At 50.3% G+C, this 18,260-nt stretch overlaps 1 protein-coding gene across 1 annotated transcript; it reads left to right on the plus strand.

Annotated features, from left to right (window-relative positions):
* The first annotated feature begins 680 nt into the window (after window positions 1-680).
* Window positions 681-17,475, plus strand: LOC136009003 (ubiquitin carboxyl-terminal hydrolase CYLD-like). The gene is made up of 14 exons (XM_065669075.1): window positions 681-3,102; window positions 3,183-3,458; window positions 4,328-4,397; window positions 5,126-5,346; window positions 6,144-6,297; window positions 7,756-7,894; window positions 9,014-9,124; window positions 10,324-10,415; window positions 11,089-11,155; window positions 12,569-12,701; window positions 12,996-13,104; window positions 13,303-13,421; window positions 14,448-14,667; window positions 15,207-17,475. The coding sequence occupies exons 1-14, from the start codon at window positions 2,644-2,646 to the stop codon at window positions 15,389-15,391; spliced, it is 2,355 nt and encodes a 784-aa protein (XP_065525147.1). The 5' UTR covers window positions 681-2,643; the 3' UTR covers window positions 15,392-17,475.
* Window positions 17,476-18,260: the final 785 nt, after the last annotated feature.

Consider the following 18,260-nt stretch of genomic DNA (forward strand, 5'->3'; position numbering starts at 1 on the left):
ATCAGTCCCTTGGTGCCTGCCGGCTTCCATTGCGGAATCCGTTGGGATTGGGCGCTGTTTGGGGCAGCACAAGCCCCGGTGTCACCCGTTGGAGTGAATGTGACCCCGGGGTGGGGATTGTGCGTGTGCTGTGGGGACAGAGCGGGCTGTTCCCGAGGTTGCTGAGGGGGATGGTTTGTGCTTAGGGCTCCGTGAGGAAAATGGTTTGTTCCTGGGGTTTGGTGAGGAGAATGCTGTCTTTGTGGGGGTTTGGTGAGGAAAATGGTTGATTTTGGAGGTTTTTCGTAAGGAAAACGGTTGATTATTGGGACTTTGATGAAGAAAATGGTTGAGGAAGTTGGGGCTGTTCAGCCTGGAGAAGAGAAGGCTGCGTGGGGACCTCAGAGCAGCCTTCCAGTACCTGAAGGGGGCCTATAGGGATGCTGGGGAGGGACTCTTCGTCAGGGACTGCAGTGACAGGACAAGGGGTAATGGGTTAAAACTGAAACAGGGGAAGTTTAGATTGGATCTAAGGAGGAAATTCTTTCCTGTTCGGGTGGTGAGGCACTGGAATGGGTTGCCCAGGGAGGTTGTGAGTGCTCCATCCCTGGCAGTGTTCAAGGCCAGGTTGGATGAAGCCTTGTGTGGGATGGTTTAGTGTGAGGTGTCCCTGCCCATGGCAGGGGGGTTGGAACTGGATGATCTTGAGGTCCTTTCCAACCCTAACTATTGATTCTATGATTCTTTGGTTTTGATGAGGGAAACGGCTGATTCTCAGGGTTTTGGTGCTGGAAATGCTTCATTCTTGGGATTTTGGTGGGGGAAATGGTTGATCCTGGGGGTTTGATGAGGGAAAAGGTTGATTCTTGGGTTCTCATCAGGAAAATGGTTAATTATTGGGAATTTGATGAGGAAAATGATTGGTTCTCGGGGTTTCGATGCTAGAACTGCTTCGTTCCTGGGGGTTTGGTGAGGAAAATGGTTAATTCTGGTGGTTTGATGAGGAAACCCCTTTATTCTGCACAGTTCTCTTTGTTCTTCTCCTTGTGGAGAAGGAACTTTAAAAACCAAATGAAATGTGAAGTAAAACCAAGGCCCTGAAAGTGGAAGACTGCGCAGAGGGGGGTTGGGGCATGTGATGTTATTCCTTAATTCCATCCTTTTGGAATCCCAGGATTTCAAGCCTTTGCTCTGCTGCCAGGGCTGTAAAACCTCAGCAGTGACTTACATAGGTGGGGAATAAGGGAACTGCTGCGTGCTGAGGGATTTCTTCCACCTCCTGCTCTCGTGTAACCCCATAGAGTGTCCCATGACTTCCCAGCAGTTGCCCCAGAGGGAGTTGTTCCTGTTGGAAGCTGCCACAACAAGCCCAAACACCAGGGAATCTCCAGGCATCGGGTGATGTTTTTCCAGCACAAGCCGTGATTTCTCTTTTCCTGATCCTTTGGAATGTTAAGTTCTCTCAAGGCCAGGTTGGATGGGGCTTGGAGCAAGCTGCTCTAGTGGAAGGTGTCCCTGCCAATGGCAGGGGTTGGAACTGGATGAGCTTTAATGGCCCTTCCAACTCAAGCCATTCCATGATTAATCGCGAGTGAGGTTCCTCCTTGAGCTCTGAGGAGCTTTTCTATGCAAGCTCTGCCTACGTTTTCCTCCCAGTCCATCCATGTCTTATTCTTGTGAGTAGCTGCATTCCTGCTTCCTGCTGCAATGCCCTGAGTGTATTTCTGCTTCCCTTAAGTGCATCTGCTCAACTCCTTCTCTCTCTGCTTCAGTGTTTTAAGAAGCATCTACCAAGATGACACCTTTTTTCCTTTCTTACTTACCACCATGGCCTAGAAATGGGAATTTGGCTCTAATTTGATTCAAATTAAGCACAAAAATTTACCTCTGATTTCTTTTCATACATTTAATACTGATTGGAGTGAGTCCAGAGGAGGCCACGGAGCTGCTGCGAGGGCTGGAGCAGTTCTCTGGAGCCAGGCTGAGAGAGCTGGGCTGGGGCAGCCTGGAGAAGAGAAGGCTCCTGAAGGGAGACCTTAGAGCAGCTCCAGTGCCTAAAGGGGCTGCAGGAAACCTGGAGAGGGGCTTGGGACAAGGGCCTGTAGGGACAGGCCAAGGGGAATGGCTTTAACCTGCCCGAGGGGAGACTGAGATGAGCTCTTAGGCAGAAGCTGTTCCCTGTGAGGGTGCTGAGGCATTGGCACAGGGTGCCCAGAGAAGCGGTGCAGTGTCATAGAGAACAGACAGATGAGGAGATGCTGCTTTGTGCAGCTTCTTGTTGATAGGGTTTAGTAGAGAAGACAGAGCCAGACTCTTCCTGTGGATGCACAGTGGGAGGACAGGAGGCAACAGGGATGAGCAGGAACATGGGGAAACCTTGGCCAGATGGAATTTCTTTCTATTTTCACAATGAGGGTGATGAAGCTTTGGCCAAAGCAATGAGGGATGTTGTGGGATTTCCGTCATTGGAGATGCTCCAAACTCAACTAGGTGAAGCTTTGAGCAACCTGCTTCAAGCCTCTTCCACCTACGTTCTTCTTAGATCCTACAATAATGGTTGGACTTGATGCTCTTCAAGGTCTTTTCCAATCTGGTTGATTCTCTGACTATAACATACATGTATCTTCACCTGTGTGACCATCTCCTTTCCCACAACCCAGGGGAATGACGATGACCAACCTCCCGCCTTCCTCAGGAGATGGCAACTGCTATTACATCCTGACAGAAGACTGTTCCTATGGCAGCAAGTTATTCCAAGCTGGAAACTTGTGTTTCTGCAGTGAGAGGAGTTACCTGCGCAACTTCTCCGATGACAGACGCTCCACTTGCTTCTTGAGGGTCATCATGTTGGATGACAGCTCCACTGTCACCATCAACATGGAGATCCTTCAACCTGTGCCTGAGAAGGTGGCCTCCTTCCTCCTGGCCATCAACAGCCACTGTGAAAGGTTGAACTTCTTCTTGGACAGGAGGAACCTCGAGGCAGCTCTGAGGGCTCTGCCTGGCCACAGGGTGATGGCTAAGGTTGAGCACCAGTATTTCCCTGGAGTCATCCGTTACATTGGGAGCATTTATAGAAGCACTGCTGTGTTGTCTCCCGTCTTCTTTGGGGTGGAGTTACAGGTAAAGGGGTCAAGAAAGGGACTTCCTTGTTTTCCCTTCATGTTTTCTTTGTGTAATATGGTTTTCTATCCTGTTTTCAGGGTGAAGGAGAAAATAGAGGGCACAGCGATGGGTCCTACCGTGGCACTGAGTATTTCAAGTGTAAGAAGAACTGTGGGATCTTCTTGCCATTTACCAAAGTCCAGCTTGTTCCAGATGACAACTGTGGGAAGCAGAAGCCAAAAGCAGACACGGAGGAGGTAGTCCCTGTGAAAGTGGGAGACGCCGTTAGCTTCTATGTGGACGAGGTCCTCACCAAAGGAATAGCCATGGCAGTTTATAGGAGGGGAACCCAGTGGCTTGTTAAAATCTGTCCGGTAAGAGCAGCCTTGATGCCTTGTCTTGGGTTTGGGGGACTTAAGGAGGTGGAAGCCATAGAATGGTTTGGGTTGAAAAGGACCTTAAGATCCTTCAGTTCCAACCCCCTGCCATGGGCTGGGACACCTTCCAGTAGAGCAGGTTGCTTCAAGCCCTGTCCAATCTGTCCTTGGACACTGCCAGGGATGGAGCAGCCACAGCTTCTCTGGGCACCCTGTGCCAGTGCCTCAGCACCCTCACAGTAAAGAACTTCTTTATATCCAACTTAAATCTCCCCTGTTTCAGTTTGAAGCCATCACCCCTTGTCCTATCACTCCAGTCCCTGATGAAGAGTCCCTCTCCAGTATCCTTGCAGCCCCCTTCAGACACTGGAAGCTGCTTTGAGGTCTCCACGCAGCTTCTCTTCTCCAGGCTCAACAGCCCCAATGTTCTCAGCCTGTCTCCATACAGGAGGTGCTCCAGTCCCTGCTCATCCCTGTGGCCTTCTCTGGACTTACTCCAACAGCTCCATGTCCTTCTTATGTTGAGGACACCAGAACTGCACACAGTGCTGCAAGTGGGGTCTGCCCTTCATGCAGCAGAGGGGCAGGATCCCCTCCCTGAGCTGCTGCTCACGCTCTGGGGGTGCAGTCCAGATACGGAGAGGCTCTGGGCTCAAGCGCACACCGAAGCCGGGTCATGGAGAGCTTCTCACGCAACACCCCAAGTCCTTCTCCTCAGGCTGCTCTGAATCACTTCTCCACCCATACTAAAAGGGACATGAGGTTCCATGCAAACCTTCCAGGCCTTTTTGAATAGTTGCTTCATATTCCAGGAATGCCTTATGGCTGCTAAAGCATTTCGCTGATGAATTCTTCTCTCCTTTCAGGAAGAAGAAGGAACAACTGACATTTTCAGAGAAATCCCTCTGGATTCTGTTGTTAAGGAAAACTTGCAAAGTAAGTTATCATCAGATGTGTCTTCCCTGTGTTCCTGGGGTTTATTTCTTCTCTCTGATGAGCTGAAGATCCAACAAAATCTTCAGCTAATCCCAGTTCAGTTGATCAGGAGGCAGAGAAGCTCCATGGAAAAGTCCCTCTGGGTAACATTCTTTGCATTAGGCAGCTAAAGATGAGTTTGACAGAAAGAAGAAGAGAGGGTGTGATTGAAGGGCAGTATTTCTTAAAGGAAGAGGCATCAGTGCTTGAAGAGTCTTTAATTTACCTGGTGAATATAGAGCAGGAGCCTCATCCTGATGCCAGAGACTAGGAAAAGCACAACAATGGTTGAGTCACTGTACAAGACAAGAACTCAGTGGAATCTCTCTAGAGCTGTCATTAGATTCTTCACTGAGTTGATTCATCTCACTAAAGGCAGAAGAATAATTTGGGAATAACCCCCTTCTGCTGTTCCAGTAGTTCAGAACTGCTCAGGGAAGGGCTGGATTAGCTCCAGGACCAGCAAGAGACTGGACCGCACAGCCTTGAGCAGGGAAATGAGCAGGATCATCCCCTTTTAGCCTGTTAGACCAGCTTGGCCATATCACTGGGAATTATACCTTGTGTCTCTGATGCTGGGCTTCATGCTTGAGTTTCGAAGCAGACCTGGTATTAGAGAAGATCCAGAGGTGTTCGTCATCAGGTGACTGTCATTCCTACCTCACTTGACATTCTCTATTACCTACCAGGTTTATTTTCACCCTTTGAGACCAACATGGGCTTGGAACCCCCAAACCAGATGAAACAAGAGGTCAGTGAGAGCAGTGAGGAGTGTGACGGGGGGAATTCAGCCCTGGAAGTGAACTCCATGGTCCAGATCACCTTGGACAAAGGAACTCAGGTTTCTGGAATCATCCGCTGGTTGGGCTACCTGCCCCAAATTGAGCACAAGATGGCAGGAGTTGAACTGGTGAGGAGCAAACATTTCCTGCTGGGAAATGGGGCATCAGAGTGGGCTGCTCTTGGTTGCTTTTGTCTTTTAAGACATTCCACTTGTGTGTTTCACAGCCTAATGTGGGCCTCTGATGTACTGGAGAGTGAACTGTGAGGACAAGCAGCCAGTTGGGCCTTCCTTTAGGCTGGGAAGGGGAGTTTGTGAGGTGATTATGAGGATTGGTTCACTCTCTTCCAGAACATTGTGATTGGAATGTGGGATGGAATAATCATGAATCCTACAAGTGGCATCAATAGGTTCAACACATGACTGGAATAAATGAATTATAGAATGGTTTGGATTGGAAAGGACCTTAAGATCATCCAGTTCTAACCCCTGCCATGGACAGGGACACCTCGCACTAGACCATGTCACCCAAGTCTCTGTCCAGCCTGGCCTTGAACACTGCCAGGGATAGAAACAGGGATGAAAACAGTCAACAAAATGGGATCAAACTACACGGCTCTTAAAATAGAATCATAGAATAATTAGGGTTGGAAAGGACCTTAAGATCATCCAGTTCCAACCCCTTGCCATGGGCAGGGACACCTCACACTAAGCCATGCCATCCAACCTGGCCTTGAACACTGCCAGGGATGGAGCATTCACAACCTCCCTGGGTAACCCATTCCAGTGCCTCACCACCCTAAGAGGAAAGAAATTCTTCCTTATGTCCAATCTAAACTTCCCCTGTTTAGGTTTAGATGTTTAGTATTAGATGGCCATATGGGGAATTTGTGCTCTGATGCTATTCCTCACTGTTTTTTTCCCAGGATGAAGATAAGGGAATCAGTGATGGTGAATGGTTAGGCAAGTACTACTTCCACTGTGCTCCGAAGCGTGGCCTCTTTGTGAAGCTGCAGTGCTGCCAACCCGATGTTCGGTTCCAGAGTTCACACAGCAGTTATTTGAGCCTCATAGATTATGGTAAGATAGAATCATGGAATGGTTTGTGTTGGAAGGGACCTTAAAACTCACACAGTCCCAAACCATGCCACAGGCAGGGACACCTTCCGCTAGAGCAGCTTGCTCCAAGCCTCTGTATCCAACCTGGCCTTGAACACTGCCAGGGATGGGGCAGCCACAGCTTCTCTGGGCACCCTGTACCAGCGCCTTAGCACCCCCACAGAGAAGAACTTCTGCCTAAGAGCTCATCTCAGCCTTCCCTCTGGCAGGTTAAAGCCATTCCCCTTGGCCTGTCTGTCCATCCCTTGTCCAAAGACCCTCTTCCAGGTTTCCTGTAGCCCCTTTAGGCACTGGAGCTCCTCTAAGGTTTCCACTTCAAGCAGCAGAGGGGCAGAATCCCCTTCCTGACCTGCTGCTCATGCTCTGGGGGTGTAGCCCAGCACATGAGGGGATTCTGGGCTCAAGCACACACTGCTGGGTCATGTTGAGGTTCTCAGGTCCTCCTTAGGGCTGCTCCATTCCATCTCAACCCAGCTTATGTTTGTGCTTGGGATTGCCCCAGCCCACATGCAGGACGTTGTACTTGGCCTTGTTTAACCTCATGAGGTTCATCACAAGGGCTCACTCTAGGGAGAAGGGAGACAGGGCTGTGCTGGGACAAGGCACACTATGGAGAAACCTCACAGACAGTGTCTTAATCAGTGGTTTAATATTCTTCACTTCCTTTGAGTATTCCAAAAGATGCCAGTTTTAAGGATGTTGATGGTAATTATAGGGAATGCCCCTGGAAAGGGAGACAGGATTAAATCAGCTTTAGTGCAGAATTTGATGTGATGGTTAAGTCCTTCACAAGAAGAACAGGTCAGTATTTTCATTTCAATAGGAAGGAATTCCTCCAGAGCACAGAAGCCAACATGAGCTAACCATTTAGAAACAGTGAATGAGATGACTGGAGATGAGACAGCAGGATTCCTCTAGGAATGTCCCAAAAACTGGAAGTAGGGACATGGGAAACTGTCTTAAGGGCATGCTGAAGAGAGATGATTGAATTACAAGGGGAGAAATGCTGAAGAAACCAGGAAAGAGCAGATTGAGAAGGCCACCTGGGAAGCTTGAGATGGCAGACCAGCAGGATGAGGCTATTAAAGCAGAGCTGCCTGTTTGTCCCCTTGCTCCTGGGGTTACAGGACAGGTAGATCCTAACCTTCGATATAACATAGCACCAGCTCATTTGTAGCTCTTTGTTATACCTGGCAGAGGTGGGTATGGATTGGTAGGATATGTCTCTGGTTTGGTTTTGGCTCTGATTACAGTAGAGAAATTACTAAGGAGACAATTCGTCATCCCAGTGTGGCTGAATCCCATCAGGAGCAGCACAGAAGAGCCTGGTGCTGACTTCTGAGCAGGGAATGCCATCAGGGAAGGGCAGAGCTGAGCCAGACGAAGTGGGAAGCTCAAGGGAGTTGCTTCTCTTTGCAGGAGGACAAGAAGTTCTTCCCAACGCTCCAGACAGTTTTCCTCCCCTCAGGAATGAGGCAGCAGTGCGTGTCCTGCGAGGGCGGATGAAGGGGATCCAAGGCCATTGTAATTCCTGCTATATGGATGCAGCTCTCTTCAGGTAAGGACTTGTTTGGATGATGCCAGCTGATTAAATGAGTGCTTTTTGAATTGGATAGAGCCCTAAACTGCAGCATTTCCTGGGAATTCTGAGGGGTTTGTTCTCAGGCCCTGGAGTACCCCTCATGAATACACACAGAATCGCACGCAGAATCAGCCAGGATGGAAAAGACCTTTTAAGCTCATCCAGTCCAGCCATTACCTCAGCACTGCCAAGGCCACCACTAACCCATGGCACTGAGGCCTCGTCTCCACGCTGTGTGAACACTTGCAGGGACGGTGCCTGCAGCCCTGCCCTGGGCAGCCTGTTCCAATGCCTGAGCACCCTCTGGGGCAGGAATTGTTCCTCAGCTCCATCTAAACCTGCTCTGGTGCAGCTTGAGGCCATTTCCTCTTGTCCCGTCCCTTGTTCCTTGGGAGCAGAGCCCAGCCCCCTCTTGGCTCCATCCTCCTGTCAGGCCCTTGTAGGGAGCGATCAGGTCCCCTCTGAGCCTTCTCTTCTCCAGACTGAGCCCCACAGGTCCCTCAACCGTTCCTCATCACAGTTGTGCTCCAGGCCCTGCACCAGCTCCGCTGCCCTTCTCAGGCCCCACTCCAGCACCTCAGTGTCTCTCTTGTAGTGAGGGGCCAAGAACTGAACCCAGGATTCGAGGTGCAGCCTCACCAGTGCCCAGTGCAGGGGGACAGTCACTGCCCTGGTCCTGTTGCCACACTGGTGCTGATCCAGCACCTAAAGTACCGTGTGTCTGTCAAGCAGGGTGTTGAGAGATCCTGGCACCGTGCTGACACTGTCACTGGAGGTATTGGCTGGAAATATGTCAAAGAAACCGCCCAAGAGATCCCAGCTTCACTGTTTGGAGAGGGAAAAAGCCTCAGTGGTGCCCCCTCCTGAGCAGTTTGGGCTGCAAAGTACGAGACCTTGTGTCCGAGCTGTTGGGGCTGTTTCCTACCAGTGTTCATTAAACCTGATGTGGTTTCTCTCACCATGGAGATTTGCTGCCACTCACCCTTCTGTAACTGCATGCATGGACTGTTGAGAATCAAAGCAACCGTCACCAGGCACAATGGTTTGATTCTAACTGTTGCTGCAAATATTACACCCATCACTCTCTTTCCACAGCCTCTTCTCCTGTACATCTGTGGTGGACTCCATGCTCTTCAAGCCCTTCCCGCTGTGTGATAGGAACGTCCAGAGCATTCTGAGGGATGAGATTGTTAATCCCCTCCGAAGGTGAGTATAATATGTGGGAATCCTGGAAGTCGTCCATCTCCCTTCACACCTTCTCTGCTGCCCTTCTAGATGGTACTTGTCATTAAGGGAAGGGTTACCTGGAGGGTTTCTCCTGCCACCCACATCCAAAGGGCTTCATATTGGCTTCCTCTTCCAATTAAACCTTTCCCTCTGTTCTAAGGCTGTCACAACTCCTCCTGCATGTGCATGAGGATCTTCTGCTCAAAAGTACCTCATAACAGGAGGATTCCTGGGATTCAGACCACCTCCGAAGGGAACCCTGGAGCAGGTGGACCAGTGGCATTGCTTCAGCAGCAGTTAGGCCCAAAGGCAGTGTCAGTGCCAGGCTGGATGAGAGGAAACCCTGGCATGAGGCTAAATTCTTTGGCATTTTTATCAAAGATACCAGGTTCTTTCCTCATCCTCCCTAGAGAGGTGTGGGAGAGAGGCATGGAGACCTGAACATCAGACATTAGCATCTTCCTTGAGATGTCCTGGCACTGATGCATGTGATTATATAGAAATACAACCCTGGGGTGTTCTGTGATGCTGAGATTTGGTGAGAGCAGCCCTGCAGAGAAGGATTTGGGGATGAAAAGTGGGACAGTGTGCGCTTGCAGCCAAAAAGCCAACTGCATCCTGGGCTGCATCCCCAGAACATGAGCACCAGGTCAGGAAGGGCACTCTGCCCCTCTGCTATTTGAAGGGAAGACCTGAGAGCAGCTCCCGTGCCTAAAGGGGCCACAGGAAACCTGGAGAGGGGCTTTGGACAAGGGATGGAGAGACAGGCCAAGGGGAATGGCTTTAACCTGCCAGAGGGAAGGCTGAGATGAGCTCTTAGGCAGAAGCTCTTCCCTGTGAGGGTGCTGAGGCGCTGGCACAGGGTGCCCAGAGAAGCTGTGGCTGCCCCATCCCTGGCAGTGTTCAAGGCCAGGTTGGACACAGGGACTTGGAGCAAGCTGCTCCAGTGGAAGGTGGCCCTGCCCATGGCAGGGGGTTGGAACTGGATGAGCTTGAATGTCCCTTCCAACCTGAACCATTTGGGTGGGATGGTTTAGTGTGAGGTGTCCCTGCCCATGGTAGGGGGGTTGGAACTAGATGATCTTAAGGTCCTTTCCAACCCTAACTATTCTATGATTCTATGATTTCATGATTTAAATACCTTGGAGAGATCATCTACAGCTGTTTCTTGTTTCTAGGACTGGCTTTGTCAATGCCAAGAGTGTGATGCACCTCAGGGAGCAGTTGACTGACAAGGGCCAGTGTTCAAGCTTTACCAATGCTGAGAAAGGTAAGATGCTCTCTGGGGCCTTCCCTGGTTCGATTCCCTGTGTGCTGCCTCATCCAGGCTGACAGCTTCACTGTGTGCTGCTTCCAGGCATGTGCATTATCATGCCTGCTGCATGCATTACATGTTCACTTACAGAAAGATGCGCATCTCATGTATTTTCAGTTTTTAAAACTCTTTTCAGCTGAAAATTTATCCTGAAGTCTATAGAAAGATGGGAATTGTGGGTTGGAAGGGACTTCTAAAGGTCATCTAGTTCCAATCCCCTGCAATGAGCTGGGACATCCAGGTATCTTGTCATTGAACACCACTTGTAGTTTGTACTATTAGATGCTGATTTTAGCCATGGGTGGTTTAGCTGCTGTTCAGTTGCTTGAGTTTACAGAGTTTTCCCTGGTTTCACTTTGAGTTTATACTTCTGGTTGTTAGTAACAGTCCATTAAAGTCTCTGAGCTGGTGTTGATGGCCTGAGGCTTCTCAGTGCAGTATGTGAAGGCTGGTTTGGTTTCCTCATGCTCGCCCAACTTTTAGCCCCATTTTCCCCTTACCTAGAGTGAACCAGGACATTCCAGGTTCAGGAAATGCTGGTTCATGTTGATCTGGCAGGTTTTTGCCTTCAGTGCAAACCATAGCATTCCTGGTGTGGTGTGACCTAGGTTTTTGTTTCATTTTCTAGATCCTGAGGAATTCCTCAATCTCATCATGCATCAGATTCTGGGGATAGAACCACTCTTGAAACTGCAGTAAGTGTTCGTATCCAAGTGATACATCTTACCTAGGCTCTTAGTTCCCACCTTACCATCACTGGGTGTTATTTACACCCTTTCATTGTGGCTTTGGAGATACAGCTCAGTGAGTTGTATGCAGCTCCTCTCTGTGGTCTTGTTCCAGGTGACACATCCAGGTAAAGACACTTTTAAACACTCCTTGGAGGTGCCACCTTTAGAGAACTGTGCTAAACCCCTTGTGTCACCCTCAGGGAGAGCCAGCAGTGCTTTGAGAAACACAGTGTCCAACTTCAGTGCAGAGCAAGAAACATCTGACAGCCTTTGGATGTGTCTGGGATGTGTCCAGACCTGCTAAGCTGGCTCAGATCCCATAGCCTCTCAAACAGGCACTCCGTGGATGCACTCCCAGATTTTCAGGGCTCTACAAAGAGGATGAGAGGCTGAAGGAAGCCAAAAATAACTGCGCTGTTGAGGAGCACAGAAGGGGATTGTTTGCTTTCTGTGCTGCTTTGTTGAGGTGTCAGTCAAGCTGCAGATTATGGAGTGCTTGGAAAGGTTGAGCACAAAGACGACTCTGTGCTGCAGCTCCTCTGCACAGGGTCAGCTGAAGGAAATCCTTTCTCTGCTGGCTCAGGGCTGCAGGGGGTGGGTTATGTGCAGAACATCTCCCACACCTCCTGAATGCGCTGAGGTTTGTGTGTGAAGGTATAAATAGAGCCTTCATCTGAGGAGGAGTTCGATTCTGCTCTAGTGCACTTGGTTTAAAGCACGTTGAAGCCTCTTTTAATATTTCCATCAAGCAGCGGAAATGAGTTTTGCTCATAGGAGCAGGATGTGATGCTACAGAGGGATAATGAGACTGAAGATGGTGCTTGTATCCCCTTCTCATGGCAGTTATTTAGCATGGAACGGTTTGGGTTGGAAAGGACCTTAAAGCTCATCCAGTTCCACCCCCCTGCCACAGGCAGGGACACCTTCCACTAGAGCAGGGTGCTCCAAGCCCCTGTGTCCAACCTGGCCTTGAACAATGCCAGGGATGGGGCAGCTACAGCTTCTCTGGGCACCCTGTGCCAGCGCCGTAGCACCCTTAAAGAACTTCTTCCTTATCTCCAATGTGAACTTCCTCTGTTTCAGTTGGAACCCATCACCCCTTGTCCTGTCACTCCAGGCCCTGATGAAGAGCCCCTCTCCAGCATCCTTGTAGCCCCCTTCAGACACTGGAAGCTGCTCTGAGGTCTCCACGCAGCTTCTCTTCTCCAGGCTGAGAAATCAGTATTTCTGGGTGGAAAAACAGCTTCGTGTCAGCATAGCACCAAGCAGCCCTTTGGTGCCTTAGGCACAGTAGCTCTTGCAGGACAAACCCCATATGTTTGGGAGCTCCAGTGTTTGTGGCACCATATAAACAAGCCCCATGCCCACTCCTTACAGGTCAGGAGGCCAGAAGGAGCAGGACTGTTACTGTTACCAGATATTTATGGACAAACAGGAGGATCTGGTGGTTCCTGACGTGCAGCAGTTAGTGGAACGCTCCTTCCTGTCCTCTGATCTGAAGCTAGTGGAGGTGAGCCCAGAGCCTTCTGCCTACACTGCTCTCTGCTGCCTCTTTCTTGCTTCCTCCGACATACTTGTGCCTGATATCCTGGAGTCTGATATCCAACACTACAAAGAAGCAGGATACAGTCACAAGAGCCTTGGGAATTTCAGCATGACCTGGGAAGAGGGCTGTGCTTTCCCTGTTGCCATTTCATCTTGTGACCAGAGCAAAAAGCCTTTACTCCCAGCAGCGATGTGGAGAGGAGAGTCTTTGGAGCTTGGTTCTTCTCACAGGGTGACTTCTTTTTCTTTCTTTTCCCAGATCCCGTCATGCTTCATAATCCAAATGCCACGTTTTGGGAAGGAATACAAAATGTTCAGCAAAATCATTCCTTCCTTGGAGCTGGATATAACAGATCTGCTGCTTGACAGTAAGCTGGGACGTGTTAAAGCTACTGGTTGGGCCTCTGAGGAGTTAGGTGACAGGTCTCACCTCTCTGGGTTGGGAGCAGATGTGGGGTGGGATCATGATATGAGTCTACTTCCCTGAACACCAGTTTTGGCAGGACAAGCTGGGTTTCAGGCGAGATGCGGAGGAGACCTATTTCCTCACCCCTGTTCTCCTGCAGGTCCCAGGGAATGCTGCTTGTGTGGAGATGTTGCCACCCTGGAGTGTTCAGAGTGTTTCAAAGACAAGGTGTTTGCAGCTACAGGCCTGAAGCAGTTCTGCAGCTCCTGCTCCAGACAGGTATTCATCATCTTTGGCTGCTCATCAAACCTGCCTTGGTGCTGACAGCAGATTGAGCCTCCCAGAATTCCCTCATTTTCCATGCTGTCCCTGCAGCATTTCAGAATGTTCAGGGCTTCTCCCTGAGAGTCACATTAGCAGCATGAGCTGGTTAGGTGCCACACGTTACTGAACCCTCTGCTTACACAGAGCCTAAATAAGCCCAAAGAGAGCACTGAGCCCTCCATGCTGTCCCACCAGGAGCAACAACTTTCTCATCTTCCTTAGAGGGTGGCAAGTTCCCATCTCAGCTTCTTGCTGCCAAGCCTGGGGTCCTGCATCCAGCTCTGGGGGCAACAGCACAAGAGGGATGTGGAGCTGTTTGAGAGAGTCCAGAGGAGGGCACGGAGCTGCTGCGAGGGCTGGAGCAGCTCTGCTCTGGAGCCAGGCTGAGAGAGCTGGGCTGGGGCAGCCTGGAGAAGAGAAGGCTCCTGAAGGGGAGACCTGAGAGCAGCTCCAGTGCCTAAAGGGGCTGCAGGAAACCTGGAAGAGGGGCTTGGGACAAGGGCCTGTAGGGACAGGCCAAGGGGAATGGCTTTAACCTGCCCGAGGGGAGACTGAGATGAGCTCTTAGGCAGAAGCTCTTCCCTGTGAGGGTGCTGAGGTGCTGGCACAGGGTGCCCAGAGAAGCTGTGGCTGCCCCATCCCTGGCAGTGCTCAAGGCCAGGTTGGACACAGGGGCTTGGAGCAAGCTGCTCTAGTGGAAGGTGTCCCTGCCCATGGCAGCCGGTTGGAACTGGAATCTGTAATTCCTAGATTCCATGATTCTATGAAGCCTGATGAGGCAGTGTCATTCCCTGCCACGCAGGGACCATGAGAGTCAGATCAGTGGGGAATGAACCGGGGGTCTGACCCCTGCATCCTCCTTTTCATGGCAGGAGAAGTAAATTCTACCCTCTCAGCAGTGCCACCCCATCACAGACTGGTTTGGGTTGGAAAGGACCTTAAGATCATCCACTTTCAACCCCTCAAATCCTCTCTCCTCAGGTTCACTCCCACTACCATCGCAAAACGCACAAGCCAAGAGAGCTTCACATCCCAGAGGAATTCCACACCCGGAGCATCCGGGGCTGCCAGCAGGTCCCTCATGAGAAGATGGAGCTCTTTGCAGTGCTCTGCATCGAGACCAGTCACTATGTCTCCTTTGTGAAGTACGGCCCTGAGAATGACCACTGGATGTTCTTTGACAGCATGGCTGACAGGCACGGTGAGGACGTGTCCCCGCTTTGGTGTTGACCTCCAGAGCTCTCAGGTTGGGGCACCACACTGAGTGTTGAGTGTGATCACAGAATGGTTTGGGTTGGAAAGGACCTTAATATCATCCACTTCCAAACCCCTGCCATGGGCAGGGACACCTCACACTAGACCATGTCACCCAAGGCTCTGTCCAACCTGGCCTTGAACACTGCCAGGGATGGAGCATTCACCACTTCTCTGGGCAACCCGTTCCAGTGCCTCACCACCCTCACAGTAAAGAACTTCTTCCTTATAGCCAATCTAAATTTCCCCTGTTTAAGTTTTAACCCGTTACCCCTTGTCCTATCACTGCAGTCCCTAATGAATAGTCCATCCCCAGCATCCCTATAGCCCCCCTTCAGTAAAAAACTTCCTTAAAGAACCCTTAAAGAACTTGAAGTTAGACCTGAACTTCCCCTCTTTAAGTTTGAACCCATTAATGAATGTGTCTGCTTGAGCTGTAGGTCCCTTAGGACCTGGTTTGGACTTTTCTCCTCCTTTCTCTCTTAGGTGGTGAAAATGGCTTCAACATTCCCACAGTAACGCTGTGCCCCGAAGTTGCCAAATACTTGGACTTGCCACTGGCTGCACTGGCTCTGAAGCAGCCTCGGGACATGGATGGAGTGGCCAAGCGCCTCTTCTGTGATGCCTACATGTACATGTACCAGAGCAAGAAGATGGCACTTTACAAGTGACCCTGGTGCTGCAGAGCACTGAGGTGTTGGAAACATGAACATGGATCAGCCCTGGAGTTTGGCACCAGGGAGAGCAGCCAAGTCTGGGTACACCAAACGTGCACTTGAGCCTCTTCTTGCGTCTGCTGGTGTCTGGTATGAAGGTGTCCACAGCAGCCTGGGTTAGTTAAATCCTGTCATGTGAGAGTCTGTACTTCAGGAGACCTGGATTCTGGATTCTTTACACTCAAATCCATTCTTCTTTCCTTCCTTCCCTTTCCACCCTCTTTCCTCCCCACTCTGTAGCTCTGCCCTACCTCAGAGTCCTCCCCAACATCCTTTTCTCCCTTCCAATGATGAGATAAGGACCAGCATTTAAGGAAAACATGGACAGTTATCAAGATGAGGACCAGTATTTAATCAAGACATGAACAGTTCTCCTCAGGTTTGCAAGGAGCACAAAAAAACCCAGCATTGCCCTGCATAACACATCCTCACATGGATTTCTGCAGTGAGAAACCCAGGAGCCGTGAACTGCACCATGTTGTGAAGAGGTGGGTCAGGATGAGGGTTTCTTGAGGTCTGGGATGTGCCCCACACCTAAAGGTGGGTCCCTGAGGTGGCTGCACTTCCCTTATCCAGCACTAAACTCTGGCACTTGTACCCACCGTCCCTTTTTTCAGCCATGAGGTCCCTGGATGTCTTGAGCTGCAAATAGGCTTTAAAATCCATGTTTCTATCCAGAACAAAACTGGAAGAAAGATGGAACAGAGGAACAATGTGTTTTACTTCCTCTTTCTTGCAAAGGCTGCACTACTGCTGCCTGATGGGGTGTTTTAACCTCACTTTTAGCACTTTCTGTCTCATCTCTGCACCCACTCCTGAGATCCAAAGACCAATAACACAATTCCAAGGGCAAAAAGGAGCACTCTTGGATTTGCTGTGACTGCAGAAAGGTCTCAGGGTGGGAAGTGTTATTCCTTCAACTCAAGAAATGTGCACACTGGAGGTTCTCTGCCATTGAGCTCATGCTGTCACAGCAGGAAGAAGCTGTTACAGGAGTCAGTGGTGATCTCAGATCCTCAGTGGATGCATCCAGGAGCCCCAGATGTGCAGCTGGAATCCCCCTCCTCCTCTTTTTCTTCCCTCTTTAGTGCAGGGTGCAGCTTTAGCTTCTCTTTTGGTTGACAGCAGAGGTTGTGATGCTAAAGGGGACCTCAACAGCCCGACGGTTGTAGCTGCTTCCTGGGATGTCTTGTGTCTGTATGTGATGGCCCCAGGTTGTTACCGCACATTAAATGTCAATTCAGCTTCTAACTGTCTCTGTTGAGCATTTGAGCCTCAACCCTAAGTTGACCATGAGGACAGAGAAGGTGGACAATGTCCTGGGCTGCAATAGTGTTGCCAGCAGGTGAGGGAGAGGATCCTTCCCCTCTGCTCAGCACGGATAAGGCCACAACTGGAGTATTGGATCCCATTTGGAGCTCCCCAGTATAAGGGATGAAGAGAGTCCAATGAAGGGCTGTGAAGATGGACTGGAGCATTTCTCCCATGAGGAAACACTCAGAGAGTTGGCACTGTTCAGCCTGGAGAGGAGAAGGCTCCAGGGGAACTCATCAGTGTCTGAAGAGAGAGAGCAAAGAAGACAGGATCTTCTCCATAGTGCCCAGTAACAGAACCAGAGCCCCAGGGCACAAAGAGAAACCCAGGAGGTTCCCTCAATGTCATGGAAGGCTTCTTCACCATGAGGATGACAGACTGGTACAGGTTTCCAAGGAGATCATGGATTCTCCATCCTTGGAGCTACCCAAAATGGGTCTGGACAAAGCCAGAGCACCAGTGGTGGAGCCTGACAGGGGTTAGAGGAGAGCAGGAGATCATCCCAAGTATGGGTTTACCCTTCTGCACTGATGAGCTGCTCCTCTGTGGCCATGCAGAGGGCTGAGGGTGCTGAAGCTCGCTGCCTTCACCTACTTCAGGCTGCTCTTCAGTCCTCTCCTTAAACCTCAGGCCCATCGCGACTCAGGTATGCTGGCCTTGGACTTCTCAATCTCTGGGGATTCTGTTCTGAAATTGTAACTTTTAATAGCAAACTATTCCTGGTTTTCCTGGAGTTTTGTGGTTTCTCTCTTAGCATGCTCAGTGTGACCCAGTGCCACAGCTGGAGCACTGCACCAGTGACCCCCAGCCCTGTCTGGAAACAAGTGACCATCACCCAGGGCTTTGTTAAGCTGTTAAGTTCTTCCCCTCCTCAGTGTGTGCTGCAAAGGTCTAAACCACGACTGTTCCTTGGAGAGTGGATGATGAAGGTGGGTGGTTGGGCATTTGCCTCTTATCCTCACTGCACCTTTTCCATGGGTGTGTGACACTTTGGGGTCTGTACATTTTACAAGCTCAGGGGAAAGGATTTACTACCTCCCTGTTGCAGATTTAACTTGGAAACATGGAATAGTTTGAGTTGGAAGGGATCTTAAAGCTCATCCAGTTCCAAACCCCTGCCACGGGCAGGGACACGGTCCCCTCGAGCAGCTTGCTCCAAGTCCCATCCAACCTGCCCTTGAGCACTGTCAGGGATGGGGCAGGGAGATGAAGTCTCTGCAGGTTTCCTTCCCATTCCATCCCCAGCTTTCCTTGACCCTGTTTTGCTGAAGCCACTCATTGACCCTACCCCAGTGGAGCTACAATGGGATTTTTGTTGGAATTGGGTTCATAGAATCATAGAATAGAATAGCATCCCCATAGGATGCCATGTGGCAGCTGGGGTCACCCCCAACTGCTCTCATAGCTCCACACTTGCTTTTCATGCCACCTTTATTCAGTCATAAACAGTGAAGTGAAGGATGTTAAATTGAAGTTGAAGGCCACAAGTGTTTGGAAGGACCAGGACAGC

Source organism: Lathamus discolor, chromosome 2 (assembly GCF_037157495.1).
Source record: "Lathamus discolor isolate bLatDis1 chromosome 2, bLatDis1.hap1, whole genome shotgun sequence".
NCBI classification, from domain to species: domain Eukaryota; kingdom Metazoa; phylum Chordata; class Aves; order Psittaciformes; family Psittacidae; genus Lathamus; species Lathamus discolor.